This window comes from Jaculus jaculus, chromosome 2, assembly GCF_020740685.1.
Source record: "Jaculus jaculus isolate mJacJac1 chromosome 2, mJacJac1.mat.Y.cur, whole genome shotgun sequence".
NCBI classification, from domain to species: Eukaryota; Metazoa; Chordata; class Mammalia; order Rodentia; family Dipodidae; genus Jaculus; species Jaculus jaculus.
The window spans coordinates 43968357-43985854 of record NC_059103.1 but is presented as its reverse complement, the minus strand read 5'-3'; the positions used below and the strand labels follow the sequence as shown (position 1 = coordinate 43985854).

The 17498-nt window shown below is 47.4% G+C and overlaps 1 protein-coding gene across 3 annotated transcripts in view; it reads right to left on the bottom strand.

The window, feature by feature from the left end:
* Positions 1-17498, bottom strand: part of Loxhd1 (lipoxygenase homology PLAT domains 1) — a 206281-nt gene that overhangs the window by 69498 nt on the left and 119285 nt on the right. For all 3 annotated transcript variants that reach the window (XM_045144249.1, XM_004656811.2, XM_004656812.2), the window contains 5 exons: positions 11028-11194; positions 9739-9843; positions 7273-7401; positions 6206-6370; positions 1568-1749 (listed from right to left, as the gene is read on the bottom strand). In XM_045144249.1, the coding sequence (XP_045000184.1) occupies positions 1568-1749; positions 6206-6370; positions 7273-7401; positions 9739-9843; positions 11028-11194 (748 nt within the window). The remainder of the gene's footprint in view (positions 1-1567; positions 1750-6205; positions 6371-7272; positions 7402-9738; positions 9844-11027; positions 11195-17498) is intronic.

The window sequence follows — 17498 nt, the reverse complement described above, 5'->3', positions numbered from 1 at the left end:
AGATGGGCCACAGAGAGAAGGAGTAGCTTGCCAACGGCTGAGGCATGAGCCAAGGTATCAACTTGCTGCTCAGTGTTTGACCCGTCCTCTGAGACGATGTGTCAGAAGAGAGAACTGGAGAGACGGGCAACACCGGCGGGGGAGACAAGGTGCTCTCTTGGCTGAGACGGGCACTTGACATCAGTGGGTGGAGGTCACAGAAGACCCACCAAAGCCACACAGACGTCTTGTCATTTGTTCCAAGCTCCCACGCTCCCCTAAGACCCAGATAGTTGTGGAAGAAAAAATAGCAGCAAATTACTGGAAAATTAGGGCTGTCTCTTAGTGAAGGTCTCATTGATGAACATCCCCAGAAGTCCTACTGAGGTCTAACCACAGCCTCCAGCCACGGACGGCATCAGGCTTCCTGAGACACACACCAGGGCATCTCGGTGGAGAGAAGGGAGCTTTGTGTGGATAAATGAATCAGTCCTGAATTGTTCCTCAACGGAGGTGACAAACCTTCCCACCAATGACAATGCCTCCCACAGAGGGTTGGGAGGGAGGATGCATTCCCTGGAGAGCAGTTGGCTAAGGATAAGGACATGCTATGAGCTTTATTTCCATCAGAAAATAAGGAACACGTCACCACTAGTATCCACTACCTGGAGAACCAAGTTTCCTGAGGCTTCTCACTCATTTCCAAGGACAGCTTCATCCTTACCCTCTAGCCAAGTTCTATGATATTCCTCTTGTGCCCTTTGGCCAAGCCTCAAACCTTACACCATGCCTACTTCCACCTCTGGACCACTGGGCACGTGGTTCCCCTTACATGAATGCTTTTCCTCCTTGTCCTGAGAATGTCCCATTCATGCCCACCTCAAAGGCACTTCTTCCAGGGCCTTTTCTTTCCCTGAACACTCATGGCCAGCTCAGTCCACTTGAGTGTCTACTACAGCGGCCAAGAACAGTGGCTGGAGCTCCTGGACTTTGATCCTGTTTCCACTGTATTCCAGGTGGTTTAGGGAAGCCACTTACTCTGTGGTGTCTTGGTTCCCCCCTCTTTTCTCAAGGACAGGGACAGCACAGAATGGTTGTGAGAAGGATCCCCTGAGTAAATAAACCCCAGGGCGAATGCCTCTGACCTCCAGGACCAGAGATAGTGAAAGTCACCAGACCTTCTCTCTACCTTGTGTGGAGATCTGGGGTCCCCAACTATACTGCAAGTCTGGGCTCTCCCCTGCCCACATAGCCAAGAACCCAAGGCAGGTGCAAAGAGCTTGTACTGCACAAGGTGTTCCAGATCCCAAGGCACTGGGACCCACATTCACAGTAGACATCAACAGCGGAACTCCTTGCCCAGGCCTGATGGGATGGAACATACAGGGAGTTTTTTCAGTTTCAGGCAAGCTGCCACTTGTCACCACCTTTGATCCTGACACCTGTCCTGGTAGCCAAGCCAGTTCCACCATCCTCCTGTCTGGCTGGGCACGGAGGCCCAGGTTGGTGAGCTCCTCATTTACACCCACACTCAAATAAAGAGCCTCTCTGACCTGCCCCTCTGCGGGCAGCGTGTTTGGCCAGATACCTCCACAATGAAGCGGGAGGCCGACTTCCTCTCGAAGAACAGCTTCTGCTCCCTCTTGTTGGTGCATAGGAATTTCTGCCGGGTGCACACAGCATCAAGGCCGTAGATGACGATGAAGATGTTGGAGTCAGTCCCAGCAGCAAAGACATCACTGGTATAGAGGATGATCTCGTAAGGGACAACTGAGAGGGACAGCCAGAGGACAAGGCCAGATGGGAGAAGAGAACAGAAGACAAGTACAGGTGAGGTCAAGATCCTCACCAGCATCTGTGACCTTTCACGAGAAGCTACTGCCCGGGCACCTAGGTAATCACGTGAGTGCCTAGCAGTCCCAGGTGTGTGGGGTGGGCAATTTCCCATGCCAAGTGCTCACAGAAAGTGTCTGATCCTTCAGACCAGGGTCTCTAAGTCTCACACACCAAAGGATTACTACAGCAGACAGTCTGCTATGGAATTTGACAACCTAGGTTCAAATCCAGGCCCTAATTTGACTATCAGTGTGATGTGGGCTAGTGACCTAAGAGCCTTGTTTTCCATGGACATGCCCTCACCATGAGGCTCAGCAGACTCTGTAACCAGGAGCACTTGGTCACCCATCGGGTGCAGCAGCAAGAACTCATTCTTTTTTTTTTACCCTGTCTCCCACTGCCAGCTCTCCATTTGCTGCCGGCTGGCCTGTCCTCCTGAAGCCACTCATGCCTTGCCTGACTTCCCACTCAAGTTCCCTGGCTTTATACGGGTCTCCTATAGGGGAGTGACCTATAGGAGGAGGTAAGAGATAAACCAGGGTTTACTTAGTATCCCCAGGGACCATCTGTCCTTAAACAGAGTTTGACCCACTAGAATTATTAACTAGCAGCTCCCCAGAGCAGTCCCCAGCATGTTGCCACATGGACTGAGGATCCTTCATTCTTAGAGGAGCTTCTTAAAACCGCAGATCCCGGGCTGGAGGAGATGGCTTAGCGGTTAAGACACATGCCTGCAAAGCCAAAGGACCCCAGTTCGATTCTCCAGGTCCCACATTAGCCAGTTGCACAAGGGGGTGCATGCATCTGGAGTTTGTTTGCAGTGGCTACAGGCCCTGGCGCTCCCATTCTCTCTCTCTCTCTCTCTCTCTCCCTCTCCCTCTCTATGTCTCAGATAAATAAATAAAAATAAAATCTTACAAAAAATTGCAGATCCAAGGATTCATATGCACTGGCTAGAGGCCCTGGCCTGCCCATTCACTCTTTCTCTCTATCTGTCTCTTTCTCTCTCATAAATAAAAAAAAATAAAAATAAATAAATAAATAAAATATTTTTAGAAAATGCAGATCCCTCACTCCCTCCTCAGACTGTCTGCAGGGTGGATCCAATTCACCCTTTGCACAGGTTGAGGTTCACTAGCAGGTGTGAGATGAGGTTAGTAAGTGGTTATCAGTATGTTGTATAGAAAACACCACTGTCCAACACACAGAGCGAGGGTCACTTTTTGTGACATGTTTATTTGTTGCACATGTATATGAATGTGCAAACTTACTCTGGGTCCCAAGAAAGGAAAAAATAAATGAAGAGAGGAAAGGAGGAAGGGAAAGAGGGAGAGTGAGGGGAAAAAGGAAGGAGAGGAAGGGAAGGAGGAAGAAAGAAAAGAAGGGAGGGAAGGGGAAGAAAGGAGGGAGGAAAAGAAGGAGAGACAAAGGGAGGGAGAGAAGGAAGGAAGAGGAAAGTAAAGAAATAAAATGAAACTCAGAGAATGCATTCACTAGGAAATCTACCTTATCCTGCAATCTGGATCCTTAAAAGAAGCCACATTAGGAGCTACCATCTTTCAGGTGGCCCAACCTTCTCCAGATGAGGACATTTCCCCCATTGTGTTTAAAGGGATTCTTCGCAGCAGAGCTGTGTATGGCAGTGCCCGCAGCTGAAACACTTCTCACTCACCACGAGCTTGCTACGTGCCAGGTTCCACACTCTGCTCTTTTCATCCTAATGATGGTGATGGACAATTACTACACCCAAATTTTCAGAGGAGTAACCAAGGCTCAGAGAGACAAAGTAACTTGCCCAATATTATATAGTGTAACTTAAACCCAAATCCAAACTGGTCTGAGCCCAGCGACGGCACAGTCTACTTCTAGGGGTAAACTGGAGGAAGTTATTACTACCTACTCACAAGCCACACAGGGAGAGGCGGCCCATGGAGGTGCCCACAGATCCACAGGAGTGAATGGGCCCCTGCTTATAGCTTGCTGACAAACAGAAGTCCCCATCACTCCTCAGCAGTGATGGAGCTTTATGCGCAGCACACCCCCACCCCACCCACTGAGTCCTTGGAGGTTTTCCAGGCCTAGGGCCTGGAGGCCTCAGAGCAAATCCAGCCATAGAGTTTGGGCTTTCCTGACACCAGCACACAGGGGTAGCCCTGGAAATTTCTGAGCAGAAACAGCAATTCTTTGCCCCCCACTGCTCTAGGCCTGAGCCCAGAATTGGTTCCTGGTTTCCACTTCTGCCTCTGTCACTGCATAGCTGTATTTGGGCCTTAGCTATAAAACAAGGAGGTTAAATTCCATCTGTGGTTTCAGTTGGCCTAACCATGAGAGTTTTACAAACAGAACATTCAGAGACAACTTGATTTTGGAAGTGAAGGAGCTTTCCTGGCATGGTTTTGCCTCCCTGAACCATCTGCCTTGACACACCCTCTTGACATCATGGCCCCTCAGACCACAGTGGAAGGAAGGTCTCTCTCAGTCCTGTCATGGCATGGCTTTGGCATTCAGAGCTCTAGTACCCATTCCTCCACCCACAGCCTTGTATCACCCCAGGCACTGGCCCCTCTGGTGTGCAGGTTGGTCTCAGGGCATCCCTGAGCAGCTACACTAGGTCTGTTTCTGATGGTTTCACAAGGATTGGGCAACCTTAACCAAGGTGCCACATCTGGCTTCTAAGACCCTTTCTGGATCCCATAGGGATATCCACCCTCCCTGGGATCAAAGCTCCTGGTTCCCTGGTGCTTCGTGGCTGTGGAGCTGAGACTGTCTCCAGAAGTGGGTTCTGAGCAGCAGAGCCCTCTTCCCTGGTTGCTCCTCTAGATCACACATTTAGCCTATAGCTCAATTCTGGAAAGTTCTCTTTCCCTAGTCCATCTCTTCCCTCCCTCTTTCCTTCCTTCCTTCCCCTCTCTCTCTCTTCCTTCTTTCCTTTCTTGGCATATGTTAGGCATATAGTGTGGGCTATACATAAATGCTATGCTAAGGAACTTCAGCATCTGTAGATTTTGGCACCTGCAGGGGTCCTCAAAGACCCAAGAGATGGCTGGATGTTCAAAGTGGGCCCATACCAAACCTTGAGTGGTTGCATTGTACAGAACAAGGCCTGTCTTAGGGTAGGGAGGAGGATGGGTGTCTCTCCCCTCGGGGGTCTCTCTCAGGCCTGCTTCTACCTTGACTGCCAGCTCAGAGTCTCCTGGGGTAGGAGACGGATCCAGGGCTTCCTTGGCACATGCCTGACCAAGGCTTCAACAGAGGAAGGATCACTTCATTTCAGACGTTGGGCCAGAAAATAGTTGATGATCTGTTCATTTCCAGTTTAATTGTTTTAAGGAAACAAAGGCACACCACTGACTCATACTGTTTAAAAATGAGTTATGGGAGGAAAACCTTTCTTTTGTTTTTTTTTTTTTTTGTTTGTTTTTTTGAGGTACGGTCTCACTCTAGCCCAGCATGAACCTGGAATTCATTATGGAGTCTCAGGGTGGCCTCGAACTCATGGTGATCCTCCTACCTCTGCCTCCTGAGTGCTGGGTGGGTGTGCCACCACGCCCGGCTAAATACCTTTTTTGTATACTTCATTATTTAGCTAGAAAAAAAAAAATAGAATGTTCTGGGTTGGGTTCAGATTTCACCAAATTCAGATAGATTCTCTCTCTTTTTTTTTTATAGTATGACTCACTTCAGTTTGATTCCTAGTACTTAGTATGAACTTACATGTATATAAACATTCAATATGAACATCTGGATACCAACAATGGAAGGGAAGTAGAAAACGCCTCTTTGCTGTATCCAGTAAAAGAAGTTACATTTACTCTCTTTTTGAGTTCTCCTCCCTCCCCACTCACCCACCAACAGAAGAACATCTTAAGGTAGGGATTTCTTGGGCATGATTACGCTGGAGTCAGAATTGGGATGGGGCTGAGTGTGGTGGCGCGTGCCTTTAATCCCAGCATTTGGAAGTCAGAGGTAGGGGAATCAGTGATATTTTTTGAGGCCACCCTGAGACTCCATAGTAAATTCCAGGTCAGCCTGAGCTAGAGTGAGGCCCTACCTCAAAAAAAAAAAACAACAACAACAAAAAAAAAAAAAAAACTGGGATGGCTCCTTAAAATTTTCCCTTTTTAACACTACAATCACCCTGCATCATTATCTCTCTTTTCCTGATGAGGAAACAGTCCCAGAGAGATTGAACTCTCTGCATATTGTCACCAGATGCTTTAGGGGAGCGTTTGGAACAAATCTCAAATTATCTTTCCTCTGAATCCAGGACTAGGTCTATGGTGCCAGCAGAGCTCAGGAAGCGACTGGCCCCATGGAGGAGGAACTCGGGCTGAGTTGGGGTGGCAGAGGGGGTCCCCGGGGAGTCAGCCTTGCTGCGCGTGGTTCCTACATGGCGTGTACAGCCTTGTCTGCAGCTCTGCGTGGAAGAGGTCCCTGACGATGCTCCCATCGTCTTCGTTCTTGGCCAGCCAGCGGCCACAGGGAAACGTCATAGACTTTCCAAGAGATGGGGCGTCCACTTCTACCCAGTCTACAAACCAGCCGGGGGCCTTGCCTGCAAAGAGACACACAGAGAGAAACAGCTCATCCAGAGCTTGTGCAGAGATGGCTTCCTGTGGGTAAGTCCCGGCACCCCCAGCATCCTTTGCTTCTGGATGGCTAACACCTAGAGTTCCACCAGCTCTGTGTCACCCTTTTGCTGCCTGCAACACCAGGATGTCGCCTATGGAACTGCACCACACCCCAGGACGGTCCAGTAGAATCAGTGACAGTGCAAGAGCGTGGGGAGGAGGTGACGGGGAAGCAGGGGGGCCTGAGCAAGGGAAGCAAGGAGACAGTTCAGGGCGGGTGGGGCTTCAAGCAGGGAACCTAGGGAGGGCAAAGTAAGCCTGCAGCCATGAAAACTTGATCATTTGCACCCCCTGGCAAAAATGATGCCCACAGCTCCCTGAATGGAAGCCAGGCAGAGGAGACCCTAGCCCCACAGTCCAAATAGTTCCAAGTTCTAATATAATGGTCCCTTCCTCAAGTTAAGAGGAGGTCTTGGGAAAAACAAAGGGTCCTATGTTACCCAGAGAACAAACATGGGCACACTTTGGCTGGCTGCAGTTTCAGCATTAGCCAGGAACATGGGAGATAAAGCACATGCTCAGAACTGCTGAGTCAAAGACGGACTGTGAGGTAGGCTGAGGAATCTGTGTTTTAATACCCTCGCCCCCTCCCAGTGACTCTAATACACACTCAAGCCAGAAACCCAGTGAACTGTACCAGGGATTTTCCAAGTCAGCTGCACATTAAAGTTACTGAGATTGGGAGCTAGGTAAAGACTTCAGAAATCACTGACATCCAGGTCCCAACCCAGACCACCTAAGCCAGAAGCTCTGTGTGCACCCTGGGCTCACAGCAAGCTGGGGAGGGAGACCACGTATGGTCAGAGAAGGCAGCAGGGGAGCAGACCTGTGTTGTCATGGCCGATCCTAACTTTCCAGAGGTCTCCCAGATCCAGTGTCTCCACTGTGAAGATTTCAATGCTGCCTCTCTCAAACTTGTCACTGTTGGTCTTGGAGGATTTCAGGAGGGTCATTCCTGCCAACCAGAATGACCCCAACATGATGGACTGGCTCTGAGACCTTTCCCAGCCTGATCTGACCCAGTCGACTTCAGCCTACCCCTTGTTCCAAATGACCGAATTTCTGAACTTCCATCAGGTCATCCCATATCACCCATGAGGCTCCTCCGTACACTGATTTGTGTGTTTTCTTTTATTGATCCTTAAAATCTCTTTCATGTCTGCTTGTACTTTTCAGTATATATCCAAAGGAAAGCCTGATCCATACTCACCCAGGGGAAAGGGTATGTGTGTGTGTGGAGGGGGTGGTCTCAGTTATCTGTTCTTCTATAACCAGTGAAAAGCCATGGTCTTCACACTTTCTTGGCCAATGGAGTCTCTTTGGAGGACAGACTTACCGGGATGGCAGAAGGAAGGGTGGCTTCAAGTGGCCCCCAATGGCCACCCCGCATATGGAATCAACCTGGAACTAGCTGTGGTGTCATTCTGAAATCTGAGGTGGCCTCAGAGTCATTGCCATCCTTTCTGACCTCAGCAGTACTATGCTGTCTCCAAGTACCCTCCAGTACCATCTCATGTAGAAAGCCTTCTGGTAGTCACAGCCTTATTGCAGTCTGGCTTAAGTTCTCAGACTGCCAAACAGAGCCTGTTTCAATGACTGGCTGCTCCTCTTACTGGGATCTGGTTGTCCTGGGCAAATTACTTAATGTCTCTGATGCTTGGTTTCCTCAAATATCAAAAAGAGGCCATCTGTTACTTTTCCGGTAAGGTTTTTGTGGGGACTGAATAAGATGATGATGTTGAATGCTCAAAGAAGTGTCTAGGGGGCTGGAGAGATGGCTTAGCGGTTAAGCGCTTGCCTGTGAAGCCTAAGGACCCCGGTTCGAGGCTCGGTTCCCCAGGTCCCACGTTAGCCAGATGCACAAGGGGGCGCACGCATCTGGAGTTCGTTTGCAGAGGCTGGAATCCCTGGCGCGCCCATTCTCTCTCTCTCCCTCTATCTTTCTCTCTGTGTCTGTCGCTCTCAAATAAATAAATAAATAAAAATTAAAAAAAAATATTTTAAAAAAGAAGTGTCTAGGATCCCAGCATTTGGGAGGCAGAGGTAGGAGGATCACCGTGAGTTCAAGGCCAGCCTGAGACTACATAGTAGATTCCAGGTCAGCCTGAGCTAGATTGAGAGCTTACCTCGAAAAAACAACAACAAAAAAAAAGTGTCTAGGGCTGGAGAGAGGGCTTAACAGTATAGGCGCTTGCCTCTGAAGCCCCATGACCCATGTTCGACTCTCCAGATCCCACATAAGCCAGATGCACAAAGGTGAGGCAAGTTCAAGGTCACACATGCCCACTACGTGGCACAAGAATCTGGAGTTTGATTGCAGCAGCTGAGGGCCTGGCATGCCAATTCTCTCTGTGTGTCTCTTTCGCTCTTACTATCCCTTAAAAAAAAGAAAGTGTATAAAACATGGACAAGTAGATGTAATTATCAGGGCTCGTGACACAGGAACCATCACAAAAACATCTTTTGTTTTTAAGTCAGTGATGACCTATCTTTTATTAAGTATGATTTGCTTTATCCAAACTATAAAATAATAAGAACAACTAATGTTTATTGTGTGCTGCTTTGACCCAAATATCTTACATATTCCATGTCACTAAATCCGTAACTCTGTGAGGCACATGTAGTTTGATCTCTATTTTACAATGGGAAAAACTAAGACACAGAATGATTGAGTAACTTTGTGGTCACACAACTAAGAGTAGAATAAAAATTTCAAGCAGCTCATCAGACTCCAGAGCATTCTTTCTATTAAGACACCATTGAACTCTAGCCTGCATACCCCACGGGCAGGAACTAGGTCCATTCATTCTTCAGCAGGGCTTGGCACAAGGCTCTACACATCCAGCTAATGCCTGAAGACTAATTGAGAGATACGTTCCTCTCTAGACTCAGACAGAATGGCTAAATGGGATGTGAAAGGACGGTGCCTTAACACTACATGCCACCTTCTGAGTTCCCATGAAGCCTCTGGAATAACTCTAGAACCATGTGTGGGTCTCTCAATGGAACGTCAGAGCCCCTGGGCTGGGTGTCACTGGAACTGGAAAAGCCCCTTCGTTCAGATTGTTACTGGGATGGGGTTAGGGCAAGGGCTCCTCTGCTATTCCAACAGCAGAAAGGTGGCCTAGACGGGAAGAAGTTTTGCAGGAATAAAGGAATTGCCTTTCTCTGGTGGGGTCTGCAGTCTTCTTGGAGTCAACTGTGGTGGACAGAGCTTCCTGGGACCCTTCTGCTTAGTGTGACAAAGCCCCCAGGAACATTGGTAAACTCCAGTCCAGTATTTCTTTCTTACCATTGTCATCCTGTGTGCCAAAGAGCGTGATGAAAACATTGGCATCTGTACCCGCATTCTTCTTGTCCCCAGTCTTCACGGTCACTGAGAATGTGGTTGATTTGTCTGCCAGGAGAAAAACACAGCAATGAGCTGGGGCTCACCCTGGGGTCACATGGAGGGAGGAGAGCCTCCCCAACCTGCCCACTTTAGCCTGCCACTCGAACCCCTTCCCTCCTCATTCAGCCCTACAGCTGTGAGCCCCGAGGCCAGCAATAGACATTTCCATGTTCATGTGGGTCAGTTCCACGAGTCACTTTACTTGCGATGTTCCACTGCGGTTTTTGGGTTGGAAACTTCCTGAGGGTAGATATAATGCCCCGGTCCAGCCTCCTTCAGGAAATTCTCATTCATAAGAAGTGACAAATGATCAGGAGGGACATGAGGTGACCATATGAGTCCAAGGCTGATAGCCTGGAGCTCTGGTCTGACCCCTCCAGGATGGGAGGAGTTTCAGGGATGTGAGACTCAGGAAGGGGGAGACAAGTATTAACGGCCTCTTGAAGGCCAGTAGTCATGGTTTTCCTTGGTAAAAATGCCTCAGGGAAGCCAGGCGTGGTGGCGCATACCTTTAATCCCAGCACTCGGGAGGCAGAGGTAGGAGGATTGCCATGAGTTCAAGGCCACCCTGAGACTCCATAGTGGATTCCAGGTCAGCCTGGGCTAGAGTGAGACCCTACCTCGAAAAAAATAAAAAAAAAGCCTCATGGACTGGAGAGATGGCTTAGTGGTTAAGCACTTGCCTGTGAAGCTTAAGGACCCTGGTTCAAGGCTCGATTCCCCAGGACCCACATTAGCCAGATGCACAAGGGGGCGCACGCGTCTGGAGTTCGTTTGTAGTGGCTGGGGGCTCTGGCATGCCCTTTCTCTCCCTCTCTGTCTGTCTCTCTCTCTAACTGCCTCTTTCTCACTCTGTCACCCTCAAATAAATAAATAAAACAAAAAAAATTTTAAAAATGCCTCCGGTGGCTAAAACGTGCCTGTAGGGAGGGCGAATGATGAGTTAGGACTGGCTTACTCCTAACAATAGCGCCACCCTTACTCCAAGCCCTGTACTGCACTTACAGGGACATCCCTCCCTACCCTGGCCTCCCAAGTGTCTCTGGGAGGAATGAGAGGACACAGTGGCCAGAATGTCAGCAGAGGAGCTACCCAGAGCCCATCGGAAGAGAAGAAAGATAGACACCAGGGAGCAGGAGGAGAGGAGGGGTGGTATGTTGGAGAGAGAAATCAACTCTAATTTAGGAAACCTTTTTGTTCCAGGGCCAGGTTGTCAAGGGGGTTACTGTCACCGTGTCCCCCACCCTCCTCATCTTCGCTGGGCAGCACATAGGATTCGTCCACTGGCAATAGCTCCCTGGACAGTTGGCCATCATCTTCCTCTACTGCCAGCCAACGTTGGCACGGGAAATAGTACCTGTGAGGGTGGGGTAGGGAAAGTTGAAGTGTCCTCTTGGAAAGGTCTCATGCTGGAGTAGTTACAAGCTGAGAATGAGGGCCCTTCGTGGGCTCCAACATCTCCCTGTCTGCCTCTCACATCCCTCCTGCCTTCCCCAGCCTGGGAATTACCTGTGTGTCATTTGCCTGGGGTGAAGAGTAAACTTGGGACATTGTCTCCAGGCACCCCATTAAAGATAACGAGGTAACATGACTTGAACACAGCAGACCCTCAGTGGAAGGACTGAGAAGGACTTATAGAGACTATTCTCACACTTTCTGGAATAATCTATGTTCCAGAGATGCTCTGGCAGGGTGCTGCACATGGCAGGTGCTCCACACATGTGTATTGAGTTCGCGGATTTTGAGGGCACAAGCCAAGCGTGCTTTGGGAAGATGCAGAATGTGCCTAAGGAGCGGCAGTGATGCCCAGGCCTTCTAAGGAAGGCCATAGCACGATGATGGAGCCTGGACAGGAGGCCAAGCTGGATGAAGGAGCATTACGAAAGACTAAGTCCTACGGTTTGACGCTTTGGGTCTAAACCCTGGCTCTTCCATTAATTGTTGTATGATGTTGAGCATATTCCTTCCTCTCGGATCTAAGGCTGTCAGATTTAACCAATGGAATGCCAGGACCCCAAGTAATATTGAATTTTAGGCAATGAATCACGTTTTTGTGTGTGCCTCATCTGGTATTTGGAATATGCCTGTAATGGTAAGCGCAGTCTCTCAGTGAGAATTCGCAACGTGTGATCACTGCTGACCCCTTCTCCCTCTTCAGCCATGCCTGGGCTCTCTGGAGGTTATGGGCCAGTCTCTAAAGTCCAGAACAGCTCAGGATGTCTGAGAATGCAGCCCCTCTGTAAGCTGGGGCCATCTACCCCAATTGCTTCTCTTCTTTCCCTTGATGTAAGGGGCATTCTAGGACCAGGCCAAGGCTGAGTGTGGGCAGTACACTCCGAAGGTCTTGCCTCTCTGCCTGGGTCCATGTCCTAAGCACCTCTGGATGTTAGCATGTTAGGAAAGCAGAACCAGGGGGCACCAGGCCAGCCCACACACTCAGATGGGTGAGGAGGGGGAATTTTACATCCAAGGGCAGGGATTGAAAGAGCAGGACTCCATCCAGGGTAATATAAATTAAATACCATTAAATCAGTATTTCAGCACCAAATGGACACTATTCTATTTCTCCGTCTTTAAATATATGGATAGAAAAGTTAAAATTTTACTCAAACCAAATAACTTAAGCATAATAGACTGAAGTTCTAAATTATGGCCAATTAAGGGGAAAAAGAGGATAAAGGAAGGGGTGGGGTTGGAGCAGAGAGAGACAATGAGAGCTGCAGGTCTGCAAGGGCAAGAACAGACGCAGAAAGCACACAAAGAAAGACCTAGGGAAGTGAAAGAGAGGGAGAGAGAGAGAGAAGTTAGACAGAGAGGAAAGGCACATCCCTCCCACAGGTGCCAGCGTGAGTGCCTGCGGCATGCAGAGAGGCTCCATTGTCCCCAGACACCCGCAGCAGGCCTCTGAAGGCCCTCAGCACTCTCCCAGCTGCAGCACCAGCCAGCAGAATTCCCCCTGCAACCTATCCCCTACAGACAGAACCAGAGCCAGGCCAGGGCTGGGGACTGAACATTTTGCCCCCTTCTCCCAGTGCCACTGAGAGTACATGCCAGTCTAGAGGGGCCGGGCTAGTGACCCTTCCATCCTCTCTGGGAAGTAAGTTCTACTCAAATAGGTGTCTGGGTCCAGCAGACAGAGCAGGCAAGGACAAGAAACAAAGGAGAAGCCGGGCGTGGTGGTGCACGCCTTTAATCCCAGCACTCGGGAGGCAGAGGTAGGAGGATCACCATGAGTTCAAGGCCACCCTGAGAATACATAATGAATTCCAGGTCAGCCTGGGCTAGAGTGAGACCCTACCTAAAAAAAAAAAAAAAAAAAAAGGAGAGAAGTAATCAAACCAGCGTTCTGGGCCATAGAGGTATACTACAGTGCTTAAAACAAGGTATGGAAGGGAAAGGATAGCTGGAGGAGGTTTTTAAGAATATTGAATCATTTCCTTAGAAGTGCGTGCTCTACCATGTTTATTGCTGCTCAATTTATAATAGCTGGGAAATGGAACCAGCCTAGATGTCCCTCAACTGATGAGTGGATAATGAAGATGTGGCACATTTATACAATGGTGTTCTACTCAGTGGTAAAGAAAAATGAAGTTATGAAATTTGCAGAGAAATGGATAGATCTGGAAAGGATTATACTAAGTGAGGTAACCCAGGCCCAGAAAGCCAAGCGCCACATGTTCTCTCTCATATGTGGATACTAGCTACAGATGATTGGGCTTCTGCGTGAGAAGGAAAATACTTGGTAGCAGAGGCCAGTAAGTTAAAAAGGAGACATAAAGGGAAGAGAAAGGAAGGGAGGAGGGTACTTAATAGGTTGGTATTGTATATATGTAACTACAATGATTGTAATGGGGAGGTAATATGATGGAGAATGAAATTTCAAAGGGGAAAGTGTGGGGGTGGGGAGGGAGGGAATTACCATGGAATTTTTTTTTATAATCATGGAAAATGTTAATAAAAATTTAAAAATTAAAAACAAAAGAATATTGAATCAAAGCTTGGGACCAGTGAAAATAATCTCCCTGGAAACTACAAAAGCTGACTGAGAAGGTTGCAAAGTTGAGTGGTATAGGATGTAAATAATTAGCTGGGTCTACTTTGGGAGGCTAAGGAGGAGGATCAGAGGTTCAAGACTAGGCCTGGCAATTTAGTGAGACCATATTTCAAGTTAAGAGTAAAAGGACATTAGGAATACAGCTTAGTGTAGCGTGAGTTCCCATTGTGTGCTGGGTCCTAGGTTCTATTCCCAATACTGGCATAAAAGTAAATCATTTCAATGTAAGAGCCAAAGAAAGGGTACCACTCCTTACATACAACTGTCCACACAGAACTTGGCCTCGATATCCAAGACCTCACAGTGCCTAGCAATACCCACGCAAGACCCTCAAAATAGGAGAAAAAGATGATGACATCAAATTAAAAGAGAGACTAATAGAGAGAGAGAGGGGATATGATAGACAGCAGAACTATGAAGGGAAAAGTGGGGGAGGGGATGGAAATACCATGGGTGGTTGTCTGTAAGTATAGAAGTTGTCAATAAAAAAAATAAATTTAAAAAAGTCAATCATTGAATATGGCATTTCCTATTTTTGTGTACTAGCTAGCTGTGGTAGTTAGAATGTCTGGCCCCATAAACACAGGTGTTTTATTAAAATGGAGTTTGCAACTTCTGCCCCTAGCAGGCAGATTTCTACTACAGAGGGGTGTGTCATTGGGGCAGATATGATTCCCAAAGGTGCAGAGAGCAGACTGAGCCCTGGAGGTTCATGTTTGTGGTGCCAGCTATTAGTGGATTCTCTCTGTTTGGATCTGTGAAAGGGATCCAATTTTTTCTACCATTGATAAAACTTCTCCTGTGTCTATAAGCCTAAAATAAATCCTTTCCTCCAATAAACTGTTTCTGGTTGAGTATTTACCTAACAATATGAAGCTGACTGCAATAGAAATTGATAACAGAGAGTTAGGGTTGCTCTACAATGACTCTGACCATGTGGATTTTGGCGTTTAGGAACTTGTGTGCTGGAGAAATGTGCCTGAACTTGGTACTTTATACTTGACACGGAAGAAGACTTGCAGAGTGGTAAGCCAAGTTTTATGGGCCAGTATGGTAAGAGCTTGAAAATGCTAAATACTAAGAGAACTGTGTTGACTTAGGAATTTTCAAGGGGAAGGAAAGATAGCAGAAAGCCTTGTTGAAACTAGACTACTGTCATAAGGGCTGGCTACATTCTGTCCATGCCCAGAGTTTGATCAAGGTTGAATTTAAAAGTAATAGACTGCTATGCTTGACAGAAGTTATAGAACTGAAAAATGTATGATTTATCACAGGAAAAATTCAAGCAAATTTAAAGTTACTGGCACAGAGACTGACTTAGGTTGTTAAAGCTGCCATTGTCAAAGAGGTTACCATTAAGAATGGCCCAAGAGCTTTACATTGAAACAGTGGAGAAGATGCTAAGAGTGAAGTCCACCCAGGAAAATCTCAATAGGAATGCAAATTCTTTTGAAAGATGACTTGAAGGAAGTAACCTGCTCCTCAAGGTCATGACTTACTTTCCCCCCAGATTAATGAAATAGCTGTGTCAGTTCACACCTGGCATTGATTTTGGAAGCATGAAAATTACACAGAAGTGAGTCATGAAGTACACACAGTTCCAAGACCACTGTTGAGATGCAGCATGTAAAGCAGGGTGATGCCCCTGGTAAAGAGACCAGTGAGGCCCTTGCAGTGGTGACCTGAAGATGGTTTGGATATACCAGGGCTGTGCAATGGCTGCCACGAAGCACTCATGGCTCAGGATGAAAGTTTTCCCTTGGCTCCTCAGCCTGCTAGAGGGGTAGCAATTGAAAACCCAGAGATTATTGCCACTGGTTATGGATGCCAGACTTGAACTACAGATGTCTGATGTTTACCTGATGGTTATTGATTTTGTATTGGTCTACTCTGTTGGCCAGCATCAGGTGGACAACAGCAGCAGGAGAGTGTGCCAAACACTGAAAAGGGGAAGCTGGATATAACACCAATAAGCCCACCCCACCAATATATCACCTCCAGGAGGCTCCACTTCTAAAATTGCCACCAGCTGGGTATCTAGCATTCAGGACTCATAAGTTTACAGGGGATATCTGAATCAAACCACCACATTATTCTCCTTGCCCCCATAAACTGATAACTATCTATGATGTAACATGCAGTCCAACAATAAAGTCCCCATAGATTTTATCCATGCAAATGATGTTCAAACATCTCAATAGATAAAGGGCTTTTAACTAAGCCATAATACCAATATATATATATATATATATATATATATACCATAATGGCATATAATAAGCAATTACACTACAAAATATGGCATTGGGCATAGCAAAGAAATATTCAACCAATACAAGATTTAAAACAAACAGGGCAAACATCAACCTCTGCAGCATCAAGTCTGACAACTTTAACCAGCAACAAGTCTCCAAATCCGAAAATTCTAATTAGTGATGAGTCTCTGGAGTTCCAATTCTGCCCTCCAGCTCAGCTGCTCATACACCAAGCAATACTCCACCTGGTGGCCTGCAGCTCTCCTTGGCAGCCATCTCATAGTCCTGGCATCTCCACTTGGTCTTGGATGCAACCCATGATTCATTCAGGGCTCCATCAGGCCTCCATACAGGTAATCCAATAAGCCTGCTTCCCACTGCCCATGGCCATTTCCAAAAAGCAAAACTATGTTACAAATTTAACAACCCTCCCTTTCCTGCATTTGTTATACTCCATAGTACCAGGTAGGCTAACAATTTGTTAATCTGGTATGACGGGGAATAAAGCCAACTTAGATGAAAAGGACACTCCTTTAGCATTCAGGCCCTTTCAAAAGAATCTGAATTATAATTGGGGAAACATGCAAGAATGCTGTTTTCTTGGCAAACCAGGAACCAGCACAACAGTGAAGGAGATAGACACAGAGAACAATCAACCCCTACCAAACCAGATATCCAGAGACACAGAGGCTCCCAAGATCTCAACACTGAATCAGACCTAAAATGAACCCAACATGGCTCAGGGAAATTTGCAGAAGAGGGGGCAGAAAGAATGTCAGAGCCCCATGTTGGGTCATGACACACAGAGACATTTCCTCCTACCCCAAACTAGAGACTAACCCTAAAATGCATGACCCATATACCCCAACAAGGAGGGTCCCTGTGGAGTGGGGAGGACAGGGAGGAGACTAACAATGGTACCAATTTGATTGTATTCACTGACTACAAAAATTTAAAAAACGTAAAAGATTCTGAATTCTTCCTGTTGTCCCAAAGCAAGTCAGCTGACCCAGTCTCAAGAACTGCATTCTCTCAAACAATTGCAGCTGAACAGGCAACAGTTTCAGCCCAAAGACTTTACTTCTTTCTGTGCCATATCCATCTGCTCACACCAGTCCATTTCTATGTAACACAATCTTGCATAAGTTCTCAGGACACAGGTAAGCAGAACACAGCAAGCCTCTGACACAAACTGCTTCTAGACCAGACCAAACAAAGCTCTTTCTCACACTCATAACCCAAACCTCACAGTCCATAGTTCTTACTATGGTCTTTCAACTCTGACCAGAATAGTCCGTCAAGCTGCAAGACATCTCTTAGGCCAAGGTTTCAAATCCTTCCACATTCCTCCT